This window comes from Semicossyphus pulcher, unplaced genomic scaffold (assembly GCF_022749685.1).
Source record: "Semicossyphus pulcher isolate SPU_LCO1_2020_fin unplaced genomic scaffold, fSemPul1.0.p SCAF_16, whole genome shotgun sequence".
Lineage (NCBI taxonomy): Eukaryota > Metazoa > Chordata > Actinopteri > Labriformes > Labridae > Semicossyphus > Semicossyphus pulcher.
In genome coordinates, this window is record NW_027211670.1 from 5,082,284 (window position 1) to 5,101,428 (window position 19,145).

At 40.3% G+C, this 19,145-nt stretch overlaps 1 protein-coding gene across 1 annotated transcript; it reads left to right on the forward strand.

Annotated features, from left to right (window-relative positions):
• The first annotated feature begins 1,055 nt into the window (after nt 1-1,055).
• On the forward strand, nt 1,056-17,882 carry lrrc45 (leucine rich repeat containing 45). The gene is made up of 17 exons (XM_069664467.1): nt 1,056-1,342; nt 2,327-2,388; nt 2,468-2,538; nt 3,914-4,092; nt 4,380-4,508; nt 5,206-5,318; nt 6,626-6,684; nt 6,892-6,969; nt 8,476-8,611; nt 9,447-9,524; nt 9,691-9,802; nt 9,898-9,968; nt 10,761-10,853; nt 12,729-12,821; nt 14,026-14,199; nt 14,914-15,061; nt 15,282-17,882. Exons 1-17 carry the CDS (start codon nt 1,111-1,113, stop codon nt 15,479-15,481), a joined length of 2,028 nt encoding a protein of 675 aa, XP_069520568.1. The 5' UTR covers nt 1,056-1,110; the 3' UTR covers nt 15,482-17,882.
• The last annotated feature ends 1,263 nt before the right edge of the window (nt 17,883-19,145 follow it).

Consider the following 19,145-nt stretch of genomic DNA (forward strand, 5'->3'; position numbering starts at 1 on the left):
TTGGGGTAGGACATCTCCAGATTATTAGCCTTGCTGTCGTTTACAGAGACTTGGTGCACTGTTAGTGCCTGATTTAGCATTTGCGTATTGTATTCCTCATCAGAAATAGTCAAGTTGATAGAAAAAACTGAAAGACTAATGGCAGCTACCAAGTTTAGTTTAGTTTAGTTTAGTTTATTAGTTTGTTTGACAGGGGCCGTGCACAACACAACTGTTGGGACAGGAAGATCTAAAACACACACATTACAATATAAACAATACAAATTAACAATTTTGACAAACAGTATAAAAACAACACAGGCCTACATTGCAAAGCTACCTTTCCTTCTCTCGATGTTGGAGGAGGGTTTCACGCAGTGCTTCCACTTCACTTGATAATACTTATAATTTTCATTTACAAAGTGGCTCCCCTACAAATAAAATGTAAACAAGCAAGAATTAAAAAGTAATAAACAAATAAAAATAAAATGCAAATTAAGAACAGATCAAAAATTATACAAACAGTTGCTGAAATAATTCCCAAAGTATCCAAAGTAGTGCATATGGAGTGATACACATATCAGCCTTTTTTTTGAGCCTATACTTATTTTTCGGTAGCCAGTGCAGGTGAAACATTTGTGCCCGCGGGCGCCACATTTGATTATGTATGATAACTTTTCTGTCACTGGTCTACCCGAATTAGACATTTTCGGTTTTACTTTTATTTTACTGAAGACAATGTGTTACTGGAAGATATCTTTACATCATTAGAAGTAATTTGAATTGTAGCATTTAACTAAGCACTGTGTTAGTAATAGGGCAACAACAAACAATCATTTTCTCATTATCTAAAAGGCTTTTGATTTATTTTTTCAACAATCCAAAACTCTAAGATATTCAGCTTACAATGACTTAAGTCAAAGAGGCAAAGCAGCAAATCCTCACAATTCAAAAGCTAGTACAAGGGACTGTTTTTGACTTAAAAAAGATGCTGGTCAATTATTTTCTGTTGATCAATTCTTCATCTATTTATTTCACACAGTGTTTAAATTCCATATTTTTTCTCACAGATTAAAAAAGAAAGACAGCGCTATGTATCTCAGATGAAAAAGAAGAGACTGGTGACCCACAATGGAGGATTTCAGGCGGACATACCTGCGTCTGTGTAAGGAGGGAGGAGTGGAGCCTCAGGAGAGTGTTGTGGCTCGGCTCCAGGAGAGCCGGGTGTCTGCTCAGGGCTCCAGACTGGACCTGAGTGGACAGAGTCTGTCTGCGGAGACCTGCTCTGTGCTGGCCAGGGCCTTTCAGAACGACACCGTGTTTACAGAGGTGTCGCTCAGTGACTGCATGCTCAGCGAGGAAGGTTTGTAAGTCTGAAGATACACATATAGCCTATATTGTGTGTACTTGTGCGTATCATGGAGTGGTTTCCACTAGCATATGTACAGTATATAAATGCAAATATTTGCTTGATATGTCTTTTGATTTTCCATATGGAGAAATGTGATTGATGCAGTGGTTTGCACATTTTCTGTGGCTGTTTAAAAAAGCTGATTTCTGACAATAGAAATCATTTAACTTGTTGGTTTCTAACACCACTTGTGAGCCTTCAGTGATTGGCGGAAAAAAAAAAAGTCGACGAAACACACAGTAATGCATTAGAAGCAGCATGGCAGACTGTAAACTTTACAGAGTCTCATAAGGCCCTTAAGTGTTCATCATTCAAAAGGTTTACCGGTAGCTGAATATCTGCTGATCTTTCCTCCTCTCCAAAAAAACCTGGTGAAACACTAAACAAAGCAGTTCCATGTTCAAAATCAGTTTTTTTTTAAACACTCCTTGGAGGACACAGGACGTTAGGAGTGGCTACAAGCTGAGCTGCCACTATTGAATGTGTTGGTGCTCTTCTTGTTTGAAGGTCAGGATTCATTGTTCATGCGTCCATAAATGTTTGCCACGAGCTGAATTATCCGTACAGGCTTCTTCCTCTTAAAACCAAAAAAAACGAATAAAAGGCTGAATAAAACAGTTTTCATGGCTCCTTTAGATACTGCCAGCTGATGCTAATTGTAGCTCACAGTCTGACTAAAATCATTAATCAGGTTAAATGTTATTGTTTTTTATGACAATGATGTGACTTTGGCATGAAGAAAGTAGTCGACTAGTATACAAGTGGGTATTTGGCAGCGCAGTGGAGCTCTTTGGCAAAAAGGGAGAAGATATTTCAGACTGTGATACACACTCTTTATCTGTTAGCAGATATGTCACTGTTGGTTAGTCTGCACATAAATCATATTATACCTTAATATTATACCATGTATAAAAGTGTTTTTTCTGCGACTGTCAGGTGCTAAAGTACTGCTGGCTGGATTCTTTAGCAACACAACCGTAAAAGTCCTGGATTTGAAGGTAACATTTCCCAAACAATGGCTTTAACTTTATGTGACGTGTGTTTGGATAGTCATCCTAAGCAAACTGTTGTTCACAGGGGAATAACCTGAGATCACAAGGGGCCGAAGTGTTGGGAAAGCTGCTGGCACGTAACAAGACTTTACGAAGGTAAGATGGTGTTGAAGATGCTCTTCATGTTTTTTTTCTGGACGGGGTAATTTTAGTGTCAAAACATCACATTTATAACAGTGCGATCTGTGTTGCCAGTTTGAAGCTGGTCAAACAGCCCACATTGCAGTCTACCTCATTTTATCAACAATGGAATTATCATTAGTCTGACCAATAAAAGCATTTACTTTCCACTTTATTTAACCAAAACTCTTGCCTTTGTCGGATGATTGCTTGGCCTGCCCATACGTGTATATATGAAGTGGACATAGCAATTGTGACCCATTGGTTCGTGGATTACCTAATATGTTGAGCATTGTATTTTGTCTGTTGAGAGGGGTTAACAAAATGACATGCTTGCTTAGTTATTATGGTGCATCCTTTATTTGTGGTAACTTTTATATGACTTTAGATGCTTAAACAAAATGTTCTTACAGAAAAAAATCCTCGTTGTCTTTTAGTACAACTGAAAGCTGAATAAAGCCTTTTTGAGGTGGCAGTGGTAGCGACTTGTCAATCACAAGGTAGCCACGCCCGAAAGCAAACCCTGTTTTATCCTCTATTTTACTATGAGGGGACAAAAGTTACAAAATCATGTTTAGTTGAAAATACAAGTACTTGAGACAGAAGACTTAAAGACCCCCTCCAGTGAAAATCAAGTGCTTAACTTGTAAACATCTCCATGTGATGTTTTTCATGTGCTACAAGACACATCAGGGACAACATCAGCAGTCCATCTCTCATTGCTGACTACTAACATTAACGTTACTACTACTAATTACTAAATGTCAAGTTAGCTAACTCAACAAGTTGCCACTAAAAGATGGCATAGACGTGTTTTGTTTTTGGCTGTAATTTTATGAAAGGAGAAACGTAGTGCATAGTTGGCGGGGACTATGCAGATTCAGGAATTTTTAATGAGGGAGAAGAAGGAGATGCCTTGGGAGTATTTTTTACAAGGTAATTAAACGTATTTTGCAGAAAAAACAAATCAGACACAATTTATTATTTCAAGCAGAGCATTTTATATGTGTTAACATGACTGGAGCTGCTCTTTAAGAGGGAAAATGAGGGTAATTCTGGAAAGAACCAGCCATGGGAAAGAATGTTTGATAAGCCACTTACTCATTGTCTGAACTTTTCTTAACCAGAGGCCAGGTGCACTTCTAATACACAGGCTGTGTTATGTTCAGTTACCCAGTTACCTAAGATATATCTGAGTAATTGAGCATGTTAGCTCAAATTTACTGTCAGATCTGCTCACAGCTTGTGCTGCTTATAGAAGTATCTGATTTCAGTTTACAGCTACTAGGTTGTTTCAGCAAGCAATGTCCACATTGACGCACAAAGCTTAAAAGTTGAACATTGTTTGCAGGCTGGTGTTGGAGTGGAACGCTCTGGGGGTGTGGGATGAAGCCTTCTCACTCTTCTGCGACGGTTTGGCCTCCAACAGCGTGCTGACACAGCTGGACCTGCGCAACAATCAGATCAACCATCAGGGAGCATCCGAGCTCGCTCTGGCACTCAAACGCAACAACACAGTTGAAGTACTAGGTATGAGCCCTTTGCTTTGTTGGTCTATGAGAATCTGTTGAACATTGTGTGAAATTTTTTTCCTGCTTTGCTTTTCTGCTTTGTGATTGAGGGGTCAGTGGTTAGACAGACTGTTTACTGGGAGATCAGACGTATTTTACTATTAATCTATCCAGTTTCCTATGGCGATCTAGAAAGAAAATGTTTTCTTGTGTAGAATGCTAAATCCATGACTGTTGCTTGGTTCCTGTGCATTTTGCCTAACTTGCTGATGGTCCATACGAACCTTTCTCACTGGCTGTTCACAGATCTAAGGTGGAACAGCATTGGTCTGCTGGGTGGCAGGTCTCTGCTGGAGGCTCTGCAGAAGAACAAGAGCATCGTGCAGCTGGAGACAGCAGGGAACAACATACCTAGTGACACACTCAGAGCACTTGGTAAATTGTGTGTTTGTGTGTGTTAAAATTTACTCTACCCCAGACATATCTTCTCACCTTAATCGGATTAGAAGTTTTCAGTTAGCGGTTCACTAAAACTATTCGAGGGAATGTAATGTAATGTAAGGTTTTCATTTTGGCAAAAGTTCATAATCAGGATCCCAGCAGATATGACATACACCATGAGGTGTTTTTGGATGACTTAACTGCTGTCTTAAATTTAAACGAAGTGATGATTACCATCTGTGATTGTAACAATAGCGCTGTTGCATCACAGCTAGAAGGTTCCTAGTGCGAACCTGGGTTCAGGCGTAGAGGGCCTTTCTGTGTGGAGTTTGCACGCTCTCCCCGTGCATCTGTAGGTTCCCTCCTGGTACTCCGGCTTCCTCCCACAGTCCAAAGACGTTAGGTTCATTGGTGACTCTAAATTGCCCATAGGTGTGAGTGTGAGCGTGAGAAGTTGTCTCTATGTGTCAGCACTGTGATTGACTGGTGATAAGTCCAGGGTGTACCCCGCCTCTCGCCCAATGACAGCTGCGATAGGCTCCACCCCCCCGTGACCCTGAGAAGGATATTCAAAAATAATGGAATAGTAAAAAGTCATACCTGCCATTACTGAGAAATTCTACACAATACGCTCTGGACCCATAATTTACTTCTACACTCATTGTTTTTTTCCTCTGTTTAACCCTTTAAGAGCAGACCACGGGGCACAACTCAGACAGACAGTCCAACATGAGAGAGAGCCGCAGCAGGAGCCAGGTCCTCAACAAGGAGATTCATAAACTAAAGGAGGAGAAGGGCAAACAGGTAACTCTCCGCCTAAATAAAAAAAACACACACGAGTGGATGCTGCCTGAAGACTGTTAATAAACACAAAAAAATGTATTTTAATATTATAATTTCTTTTTCCATGCATATTGGAAGTAAGTGAAATTGTACCAACTTTGCTTCTACGTTTCCTCTTACACCATCATGTGTTTGACTTTTTGTAGTGAAATATCTCAATTATTTCCATAAAATTAGGCGCAGCTTTAATAGTCCCAAGAAGAGTAATCTTACTTTGGTGACTCCCTGACTTTCTGTAAACGTTGGTGCCAAGCAGGTCCCACATGCTCCAGCAGTGTTGGCAGCTTAGGAAAATGGATATCGATGTCTCCTCATCTTTGTTAATAAGACTAACAAAACAGTTACCACTGGTCTGGAGAGTAAGCCTGTAACAATTCACCTGATTTATAAATGTAAGGAGAACAGAACAACGCACAAAACATAGGTTACTAATTGCTGAATCTTAGAATGGCCAAAATGGTCAAAACGTCGTCTTCACTTCACTATAATGTAGAAAATATAATAATTAACAAAGTGGCTCAAAAGTGTTGATCAGCAAGAGCGTTTTTTGTTATATTTTAACTTAAAACAACCGACATATAGTCGGCGGCAAACAGAACAAAGAAACGGAAACAGATGTGTAAATGGCAGACAAGATCCACTCAACAACAATCAAAAATAATGTTTCAGTCCCAAAGTTTCCAACGAGTCCCCAAAGCTCATTAAATAAAGGCTTAGAAATGATTATGTCCAAAACAAAATCATACTGTCAATGGAGGTCCAGTTGGCTGTGTGGCGAGGCACCGCGGCTAGGTATATACAAAAGATCCACGCAACCTCACCCAGTCCGTTTAGACGCTGAGACGAGATCCTAGAATACTCCAGCAGGAAAGGAATAATATGATTCTCCCTCTCGGTATCCAAAATCCACATTTTTATTCCCTAGGAAAAGATTTCTTCGCCAGGTCTCCCCAAACAGTGTCTGCCTCACCTGCAGTGCATTCCTCCACTTTCCACCTCCTCCCGGAGATGTCACTTCCCATCCCATTTATAAGTTTCCCGAACGCATATGAAATTAATAGTTGTTGGTCCTAAATTGATGCCATATCCACAAACAGTTAAATAATAACTTTATTTTACAGGTGTAACTTATTATATATTTATATACGTGAAGGAAAAATTGATCACAAAAAAAACCTGTTCACCCTCACAACATCATACACCAAAATGGAACTTCGGTTACCATTACAAGCCTAAGGATAACGTTTGTTGTTCCTCCTCTCTTTCAGTTCCTCAGCCTGATGGAAACCATAGACAGGCAGAGGGAGGAGATGGGACACTCCAACAGGTTAGTTGTGGTGCTACTGTGTAGGTCACTGGCTATCATCTTAAGTTTATAACATGATCTTTAACCCTCTTTATTTCTACAAACCCAGGGAGACATAGAACCTATTAGGCAGCACTTGTATGTTAGAACAATCACTCTGAATCTTCCGTTTTGAATCCATGACCTAACGCCGATGACCTCATGACCTTTTTTTTCCTGTGTGATTAGGTCCACATCTATTCAAATAGGCCAACTCCAGGAAGCTCTGAATGAGAGGAAGTCAGCTGTCAACTCTCTCACTGCCAAGTAAGCATTTCATTTTCCTCTCCTCCACATTCACAATACAAAGAGCAGCACACTCTGCTACACAGTGTGCAGCTGTTTTGTTGAATAAAAGGGACTGTAATCATTTTTCACAGCTCCAGTATGAACAGTAAAAATGTCTCACGCATTTTTAATATTTCATCAGGCAGTTGTAGGGGCAGCTAGTTTTGATTACCAAAGTTCTCAGTAACAGAGGGGACCCTAGCTTAAGCTTACATTAATTCACTTTGATCCATATAATGTTTTGAGCTCCTTCTGCCAGGGACAAGTTTTTACTACATACCCAACAGGTACACTGCTAAAGATGTGGAGACAGCATTTTACTTGAAAAGTTTTACGGTACCGTTTAGCCTTTTTGGAACTTTCTACCAATATATTCTTTTTTTGCTCTGGTTGTTTTCATTGGTATTTTAAATCATACAAAATTCAATTATCACACATATATCTTGATGAGTACAGTGTAAAAACATGCAAAAGAAAAGGGTTCTTTCTGTTGTACTGTCTGAGGATGTAACCAAGGGGCGGGCTGTAAGGGCTGCATGGAAGAAAACCAACATTGGTTTTGTCTGGGTAAAAGTAGAAAGTCGAATAATAAGAAGAAATAGGGCCCTCTGGGCATTAAATATGTTGATAGACACACCAGAGACCTGCACCTTTACACAATAAGATATCACACTTTATTAGGCTACATATCATTTTGACCAAGTCTGACTCCCTGGTTGGGTTTTAGTCATAAGCATCCAAGTGGATCCAAGTTTAAGAGCCCGATCAATATGGGATTTTCAACCAATTCTAGCTCATCAGCTGAGCTGTGATGCTCTTTCACATGAGCTGCAGACAGTGCATCCAATCAATGCACAGAGTATTCAATCAGTTTAATTTTATTTATATAGCAAATCAAAACAAAGATATCTCATTACATTTGACACATAAAGCAGCTTTAGACCATCTTTGTTATGGTATTTAACAGTGGAAGGGAAAAGCTTTACTTTGACAGGCAGAAACATCAAGCAGAACAGGACTCATTGGTAGACCATCATCTGCTGCACCCTGGGCCCAGAAGGAGAGATAGACAGGGGGGAAAGAGGTAGAGATGGATAAAGAAACAGACAGACTGACAGATAGACAGGGAGACATCCAGACAGCAGAATTGTAAGATATGGATTTAGACTGGCTTTGCAGGACAAACCACATGATGACACCATTTCTAAATCACCCTAAGAAGTGTTTTCTGCATTGTATGTTCTGTTCAAAAGTTATCATATTGGTGAATATAAGAAAAACATAAACTCTAAAACTGATACATCAGCTGACTAATATATCGGTCTGACTCTACCAGGTGTATCAACAACCTTTGCAGGAACATGCTTATATGATATGAGTGCACCAGACTTCTTGTCATTCGCAAATCATCAATGCCCTGCTTAGTTGAGAGACACATGCAGTAACTTTGATCACACGATGTCTCACTCACTCTGTGTTGCACAGACTGCAGATGACAGAGGCTGCCCTCGCCCTCTCCGAGCAGAAAAGCCACAACATGGGAGAGCTGCTGACACGAGTAAAGGCAGAGAAAGAACAACAGAGGGAACGACAGAGCAGAGAGAGGAAGAAAGAGCAAGAGGTATTCAAGTGGAGACACAACATAGCAACAAGTAATTTCATCTCATATGTGGGTTTTTTTTTCAGGAAACAAAGTATAAATAGATGTTTCCCCACTGTTTGATTCAGTCTTTAGCTAGCTCATAAATCTTTAAAAAGTGGTAATAAATTTATTCAACACCAGTGAGGAAAAACCCTTTTGCTCCGGGCTGTTTTTAAAAGGTAAATAACTGTCACGTGATCATTACAAGGGGAAATATCCAGACTGAAGCTCAAATAGAGAAAAGCTCATTGATCTTATGATGATGGGTATCTGATTGTTAGCTGTATAAGGAAGCTCCCTGCACATCACAGCTCCACTCTTTGTTTTTTAGGCATATTAAATAAGAATAATGTGATTGTTATATGTAGAAAGGTAAGAGGGGCATAACTGCGACTCCACATTATGAAATAAAAGCGACGTGATGAAATTGTTAATGGGAAAAATTTTGTATTTGTGATATAAAACCAGACTTTAAAAAAGGGCATTTTGAAATACAGAATTATTTTAACAAGAACAGAACTTTTGAAAATGCTTTAAAAAATGTGAATTATTGTTTCATTTTATATCTTCAAATTACTGAACTGTTTCTGTGTGGACCTGGCTGCTGTTAAATCAACTGTGTGATAGCAAGAAGAACATTTCTTTAACATATAAAACATGTAGAATCACACAGGGAATATATCAAGTAAATGTTCCAATGTGTGTCGAAAAAAATACATCATGAAAAGCTGACACTCACAAAGTCATGTATGCTTATGTTAGAGCTTTTGCTCCAACAAATTAATGTACATTGTGTGTTATTTCCATCCTGCAGGACAGTGTGCTCAGAGAGGGCAAACTCCTCAGAGAGACCCAAAACCTGACAGAAACCAACATCCAGCTCAGGAGTAAAGTAAGATCTCTGTGCAAAACAGCATGGATTTATTACTAAGTGTTTGAACCAAAATTATGTTTTATGTATATATATATACATTATAATATAGGTGGTATATGCCAGTGGTGAGCAACATACACACAGTGTACAACCAAACATGAAGCTGTGTATTTGTCTGTGCTAGGTGGAGGAGATGGAGCGCAGGTGCAAGTCTCAGCAGCAACAGATTTTTGAGGTGAAGCAGGAGCTGACCAACAGCACAGCAGAGCTCAAGCTGCGACTAGCACAGGCAGAAGGTAATACATACTCACTGAACATACAACATTTTTATTTACAGAAACACAAACACATGAAACCGAGCAGAGATGTCATGTATGTCACTTTCTGACAGACCGGCTTGAAATGGAGAAGCGAAGGTCCAAGCAGGCTCTGGAGGACATGGACAGTCTCCGCCAGAAGGAGGTGCTCTCCTGAACTTTCTCACACATTTAAATATACACAGAAATTTGTTTATCCTACTTATCCTACCTGCGTGGTCCCACGTTTGGGATATTACGTTTTTGGAAACATCTGAAACTGGTAGTTTCAGCTAACATTAATTCAATTCTACACACGTTGCATTTAAGATAACTTTAGTTTGTTCACCTCTGTCTTGTTTTTGCAGATTTGTAGCTCTCATCTGTTATATTGGAATCCCCAAGTTAATAGGTGACATATGGAAACACAACAGCAGTATAGCTAAAGCTTCTAAGGATCTAGATCACTAAATAGAGATCTGACGGGTCAAGAAACACAAGGAAACAGCAATCAGACTTATATCAGACAACGTCTATAGTAGGCTCATATCGACCAACAATATCTACTAGCAATACATCGGTCTGGATCAAAATCAGACATGTTATCTGTCTGTTCTTTCATCATGAGTCCTATAATGTTACAGAAATGCAGTTTTAAATCAACTTCACCTCAATTAGCCAAAACAACATTTCTTTTAGGGTTAAAGAAATAGTTTGACACGGAAGGATAATGGAGGTTTTTATCACCTAGATTCTGCTGAGCAACTACAGGCTTCAAAACTGTTTCTTTTTTACAACTTTTTTACATCTTACACAAACAAGACATATTTTTTTGGTGAGCTAAAGAGTTACTGGCAGGCGATTTCAATACCTACAGATGATTTATTGTGTGCTATCACTTTTCTTTATGATCAACTTAAACTCAGACAAAATACTAAAAGTTAACATTTCTGTGCAGGTGGACCACGTGAATCGACATCTGGAGGAGAGTGAGAGAACACTGCAGGAACGCATCTTCAAACTGGAGGGACAGCGGATACAATTGGAAGAGGTCAGAGTTTGCTTGAAAGACAAATAAACCATTTATGACACAAATACAATAATTCAAAAACATTAAAACGTTAAATATTATATTGACTTACTCCCATAATGCCAGATTTTCTGCATTGTTGTCATGTTGTCATGGTGTAACAGCGACAGCTGCTGCCGTACCTTAGTCAAAAATGTGACTACATGGCAGAACTACTGCCGCTACAGAGACCATGCGGAGACACCTGGTATTGGTGATTTTCCCCAAAATGTTTCTGAGGCCATTTGAGGTTTTTAATTGTGAAGACAACAAAAGTTATAATCTCGAAGATCTCAGTTTCGTTCTCTTTGGCGGCACCTGTAGCGATAGACGGTAATTGCGGGGGCACACTCCCCAGATATCCAGACAGTGCTGCATGTGTGACGTCCACGGTTGGCTCCGGTTGTAACTCTTGATTTTCCTGGGTGACGGTCGCTTTCCTTTTCAGACTGTTTGCTTCATCTGAGCGTCGAGTTTGTTTCTTTTTCTTTGTATTTTCACTTATTTTTGAAGTTGTATCTGTAGTCATCCATCTTTTCTTTGTTTGTTCAGCCATAGTAGATTACTGTTTACTCCCAACACTAGCAAGAGACTGGAAAAGCAGCCGCTTTACCCACAAGTGTGTTTGTTGCGTTAGCTCCACCTACCCTCTCTGGCAGACCAACCACTACTGGCTGATGGAAAACGCGTCACTAACTGGGCGCCGCTTGTGATTATTTCCACAAATGTTGCCACAGACACCCAGTCTGTAATACTTCAGATGCAAAGGCTTTCATCAGTGGGCCATAGGCTCAATCACCATTGTGTTACTTTATTCAGCGATAGATAGGGACTTAACAGAGATTTATGTATATGAAAACCTTCAAGTTTATCACTTTAAGGAAGATGAAGAAAGTCTCTGCTTGAGAAGTGACTGTGAACGTGTATTACAGTATGAAACAGAGATCACTTGTCTCTTTAACAGTCAATCAAAGAATGTGAACACGTGCAATGTGATGCCCTGGTTATGAAAAATTGTTGTGGTAATGCTATCAGTGAACTATAAAACAGTGCCCAGATCAGAAACACCAACGGTGAGATAACTCTATCGGCTGAGTGAATTCCACCTTCACATAAATTCACTAGAGGCTTCCGGGGTTGATGCCACAGACTGAGTGGAGGCTGTTTTTTATTGAAGGGAGGAAGTTTTCCTTCTCTCCAACTGTATTTTCCAGACGATTCAGTTATTCAAATGCACAAGCTGCTGTCCCTTAAACTGGGAATTTCCCACATCTCCGGTCTGTCTGGGGGTGAACAAAGAACATAAGAACACCTCACTGCTAGAAAGTGGAATTATTTAACTGAATTATGTTGCAGCTGCAAAAACAGTTTTCCTTCCTGCACCAGCGTTTATCATTTGACATGGTTTGTGGCCCAAGGAACAACAGTCTAATTCAGTTTGGATTTCTAGTCTCCGCCTTGAATTACTAAAACTACTACACGACAAAAAGTGAAAAAGATATATATATAAATATGTCAAAATATCAGGGTAGAGGATGTTATGGACAAGGATACTTTTTACAGTGGCTGTAAATATTTAAGCCACAGTAAACGAACTACGAAATGTAGCACAGGGAGGCAGAGTCTGCGGCTGCTCGTGTGCAATGCATTCACAGAGACTCTGCTGGTCAAACAGGAAGTTAGTGATTTGATTTACTAAATTTACCATCGGTGAAAATCCCTTTAAATGAATTGTTAGTCCTTATTTTGGGTAAGATCGTCAGGGACACAGTTAGCACAGTGTGAGCGCTGCTGATGTTTCCCTTCTACTTGCTGCTCTTTAATGAAATCTGAGGTCATAACTTCCATCTGTTGTAGGAACTGAGTAAAGCCAAAGCTGCATGTGTGACGGAAAGGGCCCAGGCAGAGGAGGAGCTGGGAAGAGTGCGAGCTCAAGTGCGCCTGGAGGAGGTGAGTTAAAAAATCTGCACCTTTGACCAGGTTTTATGATGTCACTGCATTTGCATTTATTTCTTGGAAGACGCTTTTGTCCAAAGCCCAAACAAAATCCCAAAAAATCCAAGCCTCAGTTCCAAGTTCCCCATGATACAAGTGCATTCATAGCATTTGTTGTTCATACAACACAAGCAACGATCAAGACAGGAGGGAACAAAGTCAGGAAGTGCCAAAAAACAGCTTCAAGTGCGATCGGAAACAGGTGCTGACCACAGAGAGATTCAAAACAAGCTGTTTTGAATCTCCTAATCAACATCAACACCATCCTCAATGCCATTGTCATCAATAGCCTCAATATCATTCAGTGCAGAAGTGTTCGTGGAAGAGCACCTTTAAGAAAAAGATAAAGATCTTTTTCTTAAAGGTGTAAAGGGACTCTGCAGAACGAACAGAGTTTGGCAACTCATTCCACCACCGGGGGACTACAGAGGAGAAGAGTCTAGTTCGCAACTTAGGGCCCTGTTATGATGGGAGTACCAGACGCCTTTCATTGGCAGAGCGTAGTGGGCGGGAGGGAGTGTAGACCTGGATGAGGGAGTTCAGGTACCGAGCACTGACCCTTGAGGCAGCCCTGTGGATTATCTGTGGGGTTTGGACACTGCTCTCTTCCAAGATAATCTAAAAGATCTCCCTGAGAGGTAGGACATGAACCAGTGGAGGGTAGATCCTGAGATACCAAGCTCAGAGAAAGTGGAGAGGAGGATTTGGTGGTTCACTGTGTCAAAGGCAGCTGACAGATCTAGCGGCACTAGAGCTGAGACGCAGTGTTTCTGTTACCGACAGTAGTGCAGTTTCAGTAGAGTGGCCCCGCTTAAAGCCAGACTGATTTAGGTCAAACAGATTGTTCATGGACAGGAAGTCAGAGATTTGATTAAAGACTGTGCACTCAAATGTTTTTGATAGGAAATATATATCAAGTCCCAGGACCCACAGAGACAATATGGTTGCTTGAAACAGTGAAGATTATTCTGACTGTAAACATGACTTGAAAGGAATTTGATGGTATTTCAGATCTTGTCTTAAAACACACTTTTGTCCCTCACATTTATTTTTGTTTCGAATGACTTATTCAGACTTCCTGGAAAGCAGTATAATTACTGACTGTATTATCCTGGTGAAATAAAGTCAGTTGTTCTCCATCTGTGTTCCCTCTGAGCAGCAGGAGCATGTGTCATCCTTGGAGGAGAAGCTTCGTTCGGTCCGCTCCTCCCTGCAGGAGGTGCAGCTCCACTGCTCCCAACAGAAACAGACCATCAGTGAGCTGCAGGCCAAGAACAGCCAGCAGAGCATCGAGATGGACGGACTGCGGCGAAGGATCGATGAACTCCAGCAGGTCAGGACCCACATACTGCCTGTTACACAACTTCTTAACTACGTGTTCCACATGTGACTCACGAAATGGAAACTCTACAGTGACTGTGGGTGAGAAAGTGTTAGTCCTGTGTGTTAGTCCTGTGTGTGACTGAATATATACATATAGAATACTAGAGTATAATATACTATATATCAGCAACAGTAATACTAAACATAATATAATATAGTGCGGTATAATATAGGTAAATAGTAAGTACAGTATAGTACATATATATAAAAGTCTATATCAAGTAAGTCAAGCAGCAGAGAGTCACTGAAGAGTGAAGGTGATGAGAGCTCTGAGTGTGACAGATGCCGTGTGTGTCTGTGTCACTGTCTGTGTCAACATGATGACAGTCTGTGGCTTCCACTGCTGTTGTACAGTCTGATGGCAGTGTGTACTAAAAGAGTGCCTGAAGCACTCAGCTCTGCACCTGGGTGGGATGATGCGGTGGCTGAATGAGCGTCCCATCTGCCACAGCTCATCATGGAGAGGGTGAGAGGGGTTGTCCAAGATGGCTTGAATTTTGTCCTTCATCCTCCTCTAAGCCACTGACTCCAGACTGTCCAGTTCAAGTCCAACCACAGCATGGGCATTTGTTTTAATATATATTTTTTTAACCACAGCTGTTTGTAGGATGCATAGCGATGAAGCAATGTATTTATGTTGGAAAACATGGCTGTGTGCTTGCAGGAGCTGTCGGGTAAAGACCAGGAGAGGGTGGCTGAAGTGAGCCGGGTGAGGGTGGAGCTGCAGGAGCAGATTGGACATTTACAGGCGGAGAGGACGGCACAGGGAGGACTCAAAGAGAAGATCAGTGCTCTGGAGAGAGAGATTAAAGGTGCCCCATTGATCTTTTTACTTATTATCATTGTAATATATGTGATTCAAACACTTAACTGCTCTCAACTTCTCTAATGAAAAATAGACACTGGACTTATTAGTTCAGCAGTTGTTATTTACCCCAAGCCAGGAAGTGTAGATTTCAAATGCGTCATGTTTGAGATCTGAAGTACTTTCTGATTCATACCTCCTTCCACCTGTGGCTTGCTGTCCTGCAGTACTGAGCAGTAACCACAGAGAGGCACTCCTGGACAAAGAGAGCGAGATGTCTTCCATGCTGGAGAAGCTGCGGCTTAAAGAGGCGGAGATCCAGAGGATGAGGGAGGATGAGGCCACCAGAGCCAGCTACCTGCAGAGCGCCATCCTCACCTACGTTCAGGGCTCTCCTCTGGGACACTTCAGCAGCCCCAAGAAATGACCCAGAGGACTTCAAGCTGTAACCTCTGAGTCCTCATCGGGTTCATGCACAGGTCAGGACAGTATGAAGGATTAGAAAAACATTCTGATTGTTCAGATTGAAAGAAGAAAAGAGGATAGTAACAGTATCAGGGTAGCAACGATAACATGAGGAGGAAATTGGTGCTTCTTAATGTGACTGTTATCATACCTTAAATAATGTGCAGATCAAGTTTTAATACATGAAGGAGTCTGGAGTTTTTAAAGCAGAGTTGAAGGAGTTATTTGAAGTTCACCTCATCAGTACAAGCCTCTCTTCTACACTGCAGGCCCAACACATCCTTAGTTGTTTTTAAATAATTTGCCCCAGTAAGGATGGCAGTGTGTGTGTGTACACCAGTCCATATCACTTTTGGTTTATGTCAGCTTCATTATTTTCATTGTTTTGTCCATCACCCCTGTCTCAGCCATTGAATGTAACAGCTGAAATCTGGGAAAACGTCGTGAGATCACTGTAAAGCAGTCATATGTTTGGAATGGTTGGATTGTTGGTTTATCCAGAGTATCTAAACCACTATATCTGTGGGTGCAAGTAAAAGTAAGCACATCTGAAATGGTGGTAATGCTTCCTCACTGTCAAAGCTGAAGCAGGAAGTGGCTCTTTAAAAAACAGACTTTATGGGTTATATTTTGGCGTCAACCTAAGCTTTGTCTTCCGAATAAGTTTGGCTAACCTGCTTCTCTGACCTCTCAGTCACCACCCCAATCTGTGATGTGTTCAATAATTCCATTAAGTCTTTAATAGTGCTTATTGGCAGCCTTTTCCACTGTTGGCAATTAAGATTAAGAATCTGTGCTTAACAATTGGACATGCTTTTTACCACATTACTTGCTCACGACTCAACTAGAACACAAAATTGGCAACAAGCCTGGATGCAATTGACACAGCTGCAGGGGTTGTTCAAAGTCAACTGAAAGAGACGCATTTATTTGAATGCTGTGAAAACCACAGTAACCACTAACATGTGTTGTGTGACAAATGAACTCAGCTGGACAGAAACGACTTGCTGATATGACACAATACACAGCTGTCATAAATCAGACGTATCTAGATTACACTGGACGTATGCAAAGCTCTTAGCTGGTCTGTGAGTCTGTCAGTCGTTCTAGTCCCACATCTCAGTCATGATCTTATCAGGACAAAGAGTTGACATATTCCTGCCCAACGCCCCGCAGGTGTGAATTAGCTATAAAGCTAACTCTAGCTTGTACATTGCCCCCGCTAAATAGTAAAAATAAACAGCCATGTTTAATTTTATGCTACATGCTCACTATTACAATACAAACAGGATAAAGTAAAGCAGATATAAAGTTTATATCTTGTTCACCAGTTTAGTTTAGCATGTTAGCATGAATTAAGCCGTTAGCAATGGGAATCCATCCATCAGTTGTTGAGATATTTTACTCAAAACCATGAATTTGAACCTCACGGTGGCACTACAGGACGTGACAATGCATCAAATAGTTGCGGACATGTTTCAGTCTTGATCAAAGCAAAATTTCTAAACTGCTCTGCCACCTTTTCATGTTTCACTACCCTCAGGGCAATTTTTACACGTTTACCCCCAATACAAGTGAAGTTCTCTAAATATCTCTATAATAAGCGTGCTGTTTAATTAATACTATAGGTTCATGTTGTGGCGTTTCATGCACAATTCATACTGTCGATAGGGGTTGCTACACGTGCATTTGATGTTTACCCTTTTTACCTGCTGGATGAGATTCAGTTTCAAAACATGTTATGTGTTCTTGAGACCAGGTGTCAGTTTACAGCATTAATCGAGTGGTGGTCCAAAATCTGGCTTGTTTTAAGACCTCAAAGTGAAGACAAGTGACCAAAACATAATCAGGACACTAGCTTCTACCATGCTGGAGGTTTGAGGGACACGATTGCATCAGTGTGTCTTATTTTAAGACAATGTCTGACTGCTGGATATGAAACAAATGGTACCCTTTGATTTAAGCTCTTAATATTTTGCATGTGATCAGATCATTGCCAAATATCTTCTGAGTTCTGTGTTTTGCCCTTTAATTAAATGAGATAAACTGTGCAAAAATTATCTTTAAATCAGCGTTTATTTCTGTTTTCCGGCGCAGAACAATTATTTTATGCTCATTCTCCTCAAGTCTAACTAGGCCTTAGTATTGTGTGTGTAAAACCAGGCAGCTTCCCCTCTCCAGCTCAGATCAGGAAAGCAGTAAACATATTCCCAAAATTAAATTAGAGGCTATATCAAAGCCTTTAAGCCTTTAAGACATTTCTAATACATATTGCTTTGTTATATCGTGACATTGCTTCAGATAAGTGTATTTTCATTTTTAATTAATTTTTTTTTTTTTTTACCATTTTGCTCTGTTTTTGATGATGTGTCTTTTTTCAGTCAAATGTGCTTTTTTGTGAAATAAATGTGATTTTCCTTCGTGTGTATGTTCTGGTGGTTGATCTGGATTAGTCCTTTTTTTTTTTCGTAACATTTACAGTATATTCAGAGAGTGATGTGTAGGTGGGGTGGGGATGCATGAGGTCACTGGGTCTTGAAAACAGCCAAAGAACCTTAAATGTCAAGATAGTTCACACACAGTGAAAACCTATGAAACATTTGTCCGTACGTTACCATGGTTCCTGCACTTTATTATGTGCCCATGTAGGTCTATCAGGACTAATGAAGGCTGCTCACGGTTTAAGGTTGAAGTAATTGTGAGCTGAGATTTAAATTATTGATGTTTAAATACTCTTTTGATGAGCTCAATTTATATGCATCTCTGTGATTTGGGCTATTTTTTCTTATAATTAAACAATGAAAATCTAAAATGATCACATTCATAAATATGAATGCTGAATTAATTCACATTTCAATGTTATTTATAAGGGTACGTTTTTTCTACTGATGAATGCAGTGACCACACATGTTGTAAATGTGACCAATTGCCATTTAAAGAGAGTTACTTAAGTCCACTCAATGCATTTTTTTTTTACAACCTTATAAAGTTCATATTTTCTTTGTATGTCATGCTATAATTGTATCTGTACCAGGATGACAAATGGTGCATTCAGTGACCATCTAAAGGTGCTTTTCAACCAAAAGTAACAGGAACCTTTAGTTCCAGGAACAACCACTGTTGTCTGCACTTCCACAGCGGCCTAAAGTCCCTGGAAAATTATGCAAATCAGGCCAATGACTCATGGAGAAGCAATAAAAGTAACTGCACTTCACTGCCAGTCTAGTAGGTGGTGGTAAGAAGATGATGAAGGCCATACCACAAAAATGACGCCCTAAAACGTGAAGTGACAGACCGGTATCATAATTTGTGCGACACTACAATTAGCCTTTTAGTGTGGGGGAGATTCAACTTGTGCTAAACTTATGATAAACAATCTCGAAGCACAATGATAACAGCGAGCTTGCAGCTGCAGTCTTTTAAACATGGCCGGTGAAATAAAATGCTGTGAGTACTCGACCAATCAGAAACGATCAGCACTGCAGGCCCCGCCCTGAAAGCTCTGGGATCTTTGGAAAATACTACCCCTGAGGAGGGACTTTTCAAGGGGTATATCAATTACCCTGGAACTAAATTGTCAGTGCAGTGGGTGTAATGACAGATAACCCCTATTTTTTAGTCAATGG

Excerpts from the sequence above, each read along its gene's own strand:
- lrrc45 (XM_069664467.1), top strand. The coding sequence starts at position 1,111 with ATGGAGGATTTCAGGCGGACATACCTGCGTCTGTGTAAGGAGGGAGGA. Across the intron at positions 6,970-8,475 it reads GTCAACTCTCTCACTGCCAA|ACTGCAGATGACAGAGGCTG; the intron begins GTAAGCATTTCA and ends TGTGTTGCACAG. Across the intron at positions 9,803-9,897 it reads GCGACTAGCACAGGCAGAAG|ACCGGCTTGAAATGGAGAAG; the intron begins GTAATACATACT and ends ACTTTCTGACAG.